A 6,000-nucleotide genomic window follows, 5' to 3' on the forward strand; every position below is an offset into this window, starting at 1 on the left:
TAAACACCCTTATTGCCGCTATTGCAGTAGCAATGCTTTATTGATGGTATTGTCCTGGGAAAGGTGTCCTATAGCTGCTGCTTGACCGGCATGATGTACCTGGGTGTATCCTGATTAATTTAGTTCTGTGATTTACCTGCTCCTGTTTAATATTGTGGCTGATGAGCAATTAACCCGGCTGATTCATGAAGTGCTTCAGATTCAGCAATGATGCTGACGAATTATCAATTAAACGGTGTGACTCAGCTGGTCCATCAAATATATGCCAGCGCAGGTTCAATAGTTGAGACAATTACCAACGAAATGCTGTCGTGAAACTTTGCAGTTAAATGGGAGGTGGAATGTGTTTGCAGTGGCAGGGAATGCGCAAAGAAGTCATGTCGCTAGCTCCTCAATGGTCTGCTGGTAAGGGTATTAGTTCGGAGCATTGACCCATGCAGACCATCAAGTCTTGGGACTTGACTGGCCCACTATTTAGTTGGTGCGATCCGACTGGGCCAAATGGTGTAATCATCCCCATGTGCCTCGCTGTCCTCCGAGGGGGAGAGAAATCAGCCAATTTTCCAATTCCTGATCTATATCCAGTATTCCGCAGGCAGGGCAGTTCGGTGCACAGACCAAAAGCAGAATCTGGCTCGGATGTGATAGTAATCTGGGCTGACACACCTTGGGCAGAAATTGGAGCAGGTGTAAAGTGACTACATAGATACTAGCCTGCCATTTTATTCTGTAATCATCGAGGTTGGGGGGCGGCGTTGTGGCACAGTGGTTAGCACTGCTGGCTCACAGCTCCCGGGTTCAATTCCGGTGACCGTCTATGTGGAGTTTGGACTTTCTCCCCACGTGTGTGCGTGGGTTTCCTCCGGGTGCTCCGGTTTCCTTCCACAGTCCAAAGATGTGCAGGTTTGGTGGATTGGCCGTGCTAAGTTGCCCCGAATGTCCCAAAAACCGTTAGGTTGGGTTACTGGGTTACGGGGATAGGGTGGATGCCTGGGTTTAAGTAGGGTGCTCTTTCCAAGGGCCGGTGCAGACTCCATGTGCCAAATGGTCTCCTTCTGCACTGTAAATTCTATGATTCTGAGATGGATTACTATATTGAAGCTTGAGAAACTCGAAAATGTAATATTATTTTCAATGAAGCTTTTAACTGGGAAAGTGAAGGTCGTTTATAAAGTGCACATCAATATTTTAATCTTTTTAGTCTTAGTTTGTGTGATCTATGGAGCTTGTGTTCAGATCATATCGGTCTAAGTGATCTTATTACTTTTCTAATGACCTATTTTTACATTGAATCCCGAGCAGATGAAGATAGAGTCTCTCCAAAAGCCAGTCGAGCAGCTCCAAAGAAGATGTCGCAGGCTGACTTGAAGGTGCTTACAGAAGGAGATGAAGATGTAGTTGAAGATTTGGAGTTCTCTGATGAAGACTAATGGAATGGGAGTATATGAATCCTGGAGTTGATGAAAATTCTGTACTCGTTCGTATCCCAACGTGTTGTTGCTGACTGCTGTCTGGGTGACTCTGAACTGCCCAGTCCTCGAAGGGGAAAATCCCGGGAAAAATCGTTAACGGACAAAATGGTGAAACCATTAGTGGTCGCCTCCTGACATCCTCTTCGCCCATGAGTTTCCCAATTAGACACATACAGAACCAACAAACCAAAACCATTTGATGCTTTTCCATATCCACGGCAATAATAGCCCAGTGACAGAAATTAGCCAAATCTGTCGCAACAGGAATTGTGATGGAGAATTCCAGGTGGTTTCTATTGGATCAGGAATAGTTGATGCTGACCCGAACGAAGTTGTCCTTCAATGACGAGGCTGTGGCAAATCATCCAATCGGGTCAAACCTGGACAGCTCGTCCCGGTCTACAGATTTCAACCTTTCACCTGTGATTCTAATTCAGTATTGTTCTACATGACCTCTATGTTTCAGAAGTCTACACCTGCCCTGTTGTTTCCCAATAATTCTTAGTTATTTTATATCAAAATAAATAATTGGTGAGACAGTTTTGTACTGCTTTCACAGAACATGGAGTCATCATTGTGGCGTGGCTTATTGGGGCTCCTTATGAGTCTGTCGGCTGTATGTGTGTGAGACAGAGTGGGAGAGCAGTAGCTCACATGGTAAAGTTAAGGCCTGATTCGCAGAGCAGTTGTTGGTGCTACAGCTGGGATAGATGTCCCTTTGAGAGAGACAAAGGAACCAGGATTCCAGCACCTTGTTGCTATCCAGTATCCCCAGCTGGAAATTGCACGCTGCGGATTTTTGGAAAAACAGGTCTTCTCTCTGTGAGCAGGCCTTCAAAAGTCATCCAGTCTGCTGACCCTCACAGTCTAGGCTCAGGCGCAAGTATTGGCGTCATCGGGTGTGGTGGTGGGTGGGGTGCTATGACATTATCCCGACAGGGAGAGAAAGGAAATGACAAGGGTATTGGGGGGGGGGGGGGGGGGTCACCTTGTGTTTTTCTCCCAGGTGTGTTATTTGCTTTTCCCATCAGCTGGCAGTTTAGAGTCATAGATGTTTACAGCATGGAATCAGGCCCTTCGGCCCAGCTTGTCCATGCCGCCCAGTTTCTATCACTGAGCTAGTCCCACCTGCCTACATTGGCCCCGTCCCCCCCATACCCACCCTGCCCATGTAACTGTCTAACTGCTTTTGTACCCGCTTCTACCATTGCCTCTGGCAGCCCGTTCCAGATGCTCACCACCCTCTGTGTGAAGAAATTTCCTCTCTGGTATCTTTTGTACCTCTCCTCTCTCACCGCCCACTACTTCTAGACTCCTTTATCTTTGGGAAAAGATGTTGATTATCTACCTTATCTATGCCCCTCATTATTTTATAGACCTCAATAAGATCACCGCTTAGCCTCCTACACTCCAGGGAAAAAGGTCCCAGCCTATCCAGCCTCTCCTTATAACTCAGACCATCAAGTCCTGGTAGCATCCTCGTTAATCTCTTCTACACTCTTTCTAGTTTAACAATATCCTTCCTATAATAGGGTGACCAGAACTGAACACAGAATTCCATGTGTGATCTTACCAATGTCTTGTATAACTTCAACAAGACGTCCCAACTCCTGTATTTAATATTCTGACCAATGAAACCTTGCATGCTGAATGCCTTCTTCACCACCCTATCCACCTGCCGCTCCACCTTCAAGGAGCTTAACAAATAACATGTTGTGAAATCAGAAATCTGCCAATCCCAGAATGGTGGACAATATTATAAATAAAGAAAACCTGTTTCCTCTGATGTGGGAGTCTGATTGGGTGATGGTGGGGAGGCCGGGGGGGGGGGGGGGGGGGGGGCGACGAAGGTGATGTGCGCATAATCTTGAAATTAGAGGTCAGGGCATTTTATAGGTGGGGTACCGAGGCACGTGGACTAATGGCAGATAAATAACATTGAGGTACGAATCAAATCAACCTTGATCTAATTAAATAGTGGAACAGGCCCAAAGGACTGATTCACTCGCCCACTTCCCGTTGCTAGGAATCCAGAAACCATTATCAAGGCTCTGAAGATTGACTAATTATGATATTTTTAAGAAGCTGAATTAGATTTGATGCCATGTTTAGCAATGTGCGAATGTTAATTCATTCCTTCATCCTGTTGGGGCTTAGGAAGTGCTGAAAACTTTCAGTAATTTAATGAGGACTAACGGGGTAATCCCCTTGTTCCTAAGTGTGCAGAATCCTGGGAGTGGGACGCATAATCTCTAGTGGGAAACCCCAAATACCCACATTCAAAATGCAACCGGTGCACTAACCCATACTGAAATCCACTGGGAATTAATGTGTGTTTGATACTTTATTGGCTGAATTATGACTATTATACAGCCAACAGAACCAGTTAGAGATTAGAGAGGCTTAATCTTTACTATCCAGTGATAAGATAAAGGGATAATATCATATCTACAAGATGCATTGCAGGAACTCACCAAGGCTCCTCAGGCAGCACCTTTCAAACCCACGACCATAACCATCTAGAAGGACAAGAGCAGCAGATACCTGGAAACCCCACCACCTGGAGGTTCCCCTCCAAGTCACTCACCATCCTGATTTGGAAATATAACAGCACAGTGGGTGTACCTACACCTCTGGGATTGCAGCGGTTCAAGAAGGCAGCTCACCACCATCTTCTGAAGGGCAAATAGGGATGGGATATAAATGCTGGCATAGCCAGCGATGCCCACATCCTGTAAATTAATTTTTCTAAAGTATTTTTATTCAAATTGTAACATTTTACGTTTAACATATGATATTACAAAACAAAATAAACTCACCACCAACCCCTGAATCTGCTCCAACCGACCCCATCCCAGCAGTTGACAGTAAGCAGCTCCGTGAAATGTAGTGTGAACAAACCCCATCTTTTACAGAACCCCCCACTTACCCCTCTCAAAGCAAATTTTATGTTTTTCAAGTGTAAGAAGTCCATTAAATCCCCCAGCCACACTGACACACAGGGTGGAGGAGCTGACCTCCACCCCAACAGAACCTGCCTGCGTGCGATCAAAGAGGCAAAGGCTAACACATCTGCCCCCGCTCCCATCTGCAACTCTGGCACATCTGACACCCCGAATATGGCCCCTAGGGGACTGGGCTCTCAATCCACATGCAAGATGGCCGACATGGTGCTGAATAATGACCTCCAAAATGTCTTCACCTTCGGGCAGGATCAGAACATGTGTATGTGATTGGCCGGACACCTCTCACAAATATCCTCCATCCCCTCAAACAGCCAGCTCCTGCTCGACTTTGTCAGGGGCGCCCTAGGTACCACCTTTAGCTGTGTTAACCCCAGCCTCGCATGCAAAGTTGAGGCATTGATCCTCCGTAGCACCTCACACCACAATTCCTCTGCTAGTGCAATCCCCAGCTCCTCCCACTTAACTTTCACCCTCTCCAGAGACGCCTTACCTCATCTGAAATCCTCCCATAGATCGCTGAGAAGGCCCCGCCCTCCGACCCCATCACCAACAACAAGGAGGGCGTTGCCCCTGGAAAGGATGGAAAAACCTTTTTCGTAAAATTTTGTATCTGAAGCTCCCCAAGCGGAACCCCAAACTTCTCCCCCAACTCCTCCGGACTTGCAAAGCCCTTCATCTCAATTTCCTCTTATCCCCAAAACCCCCGCATCTATCCCCCACCACCCCACCCCCCCCCCCCCCCCCCCCGGCTCAAACCCATGGTTCCCTCGGATCAGCATCAACTTCGACCCCCAACCTGAAGTGCTGACGAAATTGCCTCCATGTTTTCAGCGTGGCCAGCACACAGGACTCCCTGAGAACTTCCCTGGGGCAAACTGGAGATGTGTCGTTGCCAGCACCCGCAACCCCTACCCCTTACAAGAGCCTGCTTCTATCTTCACCCACAAAGTCTTCGTTTCCCTACTCCAACCCCACGTCTTCTCCGCATTCACTGCCCAATAATAGCACAACAGGTTTGGGAGGGCCAAGCCCCCCCCCCCCCCCCCCGAGGGCTGCCCGCTCTGACGTACCGACCTCCTAATCCTTGCCACTTTACCTGCCCACACAAACGACTAAACCAACCTGCCCACCCCCATAAAAAAACGATTTTGGCAAAAAGACCAGGAAGCACTGAAATAACAATAAAAACCGCGGCGCAACGTTCATCTTAACCACCTGCGCCCGACCTGCCAATGATGGGTGAAGACAATCCCACCTCAATAGACCCACCTTGAAGCTGCCCACCGGACTCGTAAAGTTCAAGTTACGGAGACGGCCCAATCCCAAGCCGCCTGCACTCCCAAATACCTAAAGTGGGTTGTTGCCACCCGAAATGGCAATCTTCCCCCACCCACCCCAACTCCCACCCCTGGAGAAGACACCACAAAACACTCACTTTTTCCCAAATTTAACTTGTGGCCCGAAAAAGCCCCAAAGTAGTCCCATTATATCCCCCAGCAACAAATCATCAGCATACAGGGACACAGTATGCTCTACCCCGTCCCACCCTCACTATCCCTCTC

At 47.8% G+C, this 6,000-nt stretch overlaps 1 protein-coding gene across 2 annotated transcripts in view; it reads left to right on the forward strand.

The window, feature by feature from the left end:
* noc2l (NOC2-like nucleolar associated transcriptional repressor) overlaps window positions 1-2,040 on the forward strand; it is a 185,613-nt gene extending 183,573 nt beyond the window's left edge. For both annotated transcript variants that reach the window (XM_038821980.1, XM_038821981.1), the window contains one exon: window positions 1,303-2,040. In XM_038821980.1, the coding sequence (XP_038677908.1) occupies window positions 1,303-1,430 (128 nt within the window). In that variant the 3' untranslated portion in view covers window positions 1,431-2,040. The remainder of the gene's footprint in view (window positions 1-1,302) is intronic.
* Window positions 2,041-6,000: the final 3,960 nt, after the last annotated feature.

Source organism: Scyliorhinus canicula, chromosome 16, assembly GCF_902713615.1.
Source record: "Scyliorhinus canicula chromosome 16, sScyCan1.1, whole genome shotgun sequence".
In the NCBI taxonomy this organism is placed as follows: Eukaryota; Metazoa; Chordata; class Chondrichthyes; order Carcharhiniformes; family Scyliorhinidae; genus Scyliorhinus; species Scyliorhinus canicula.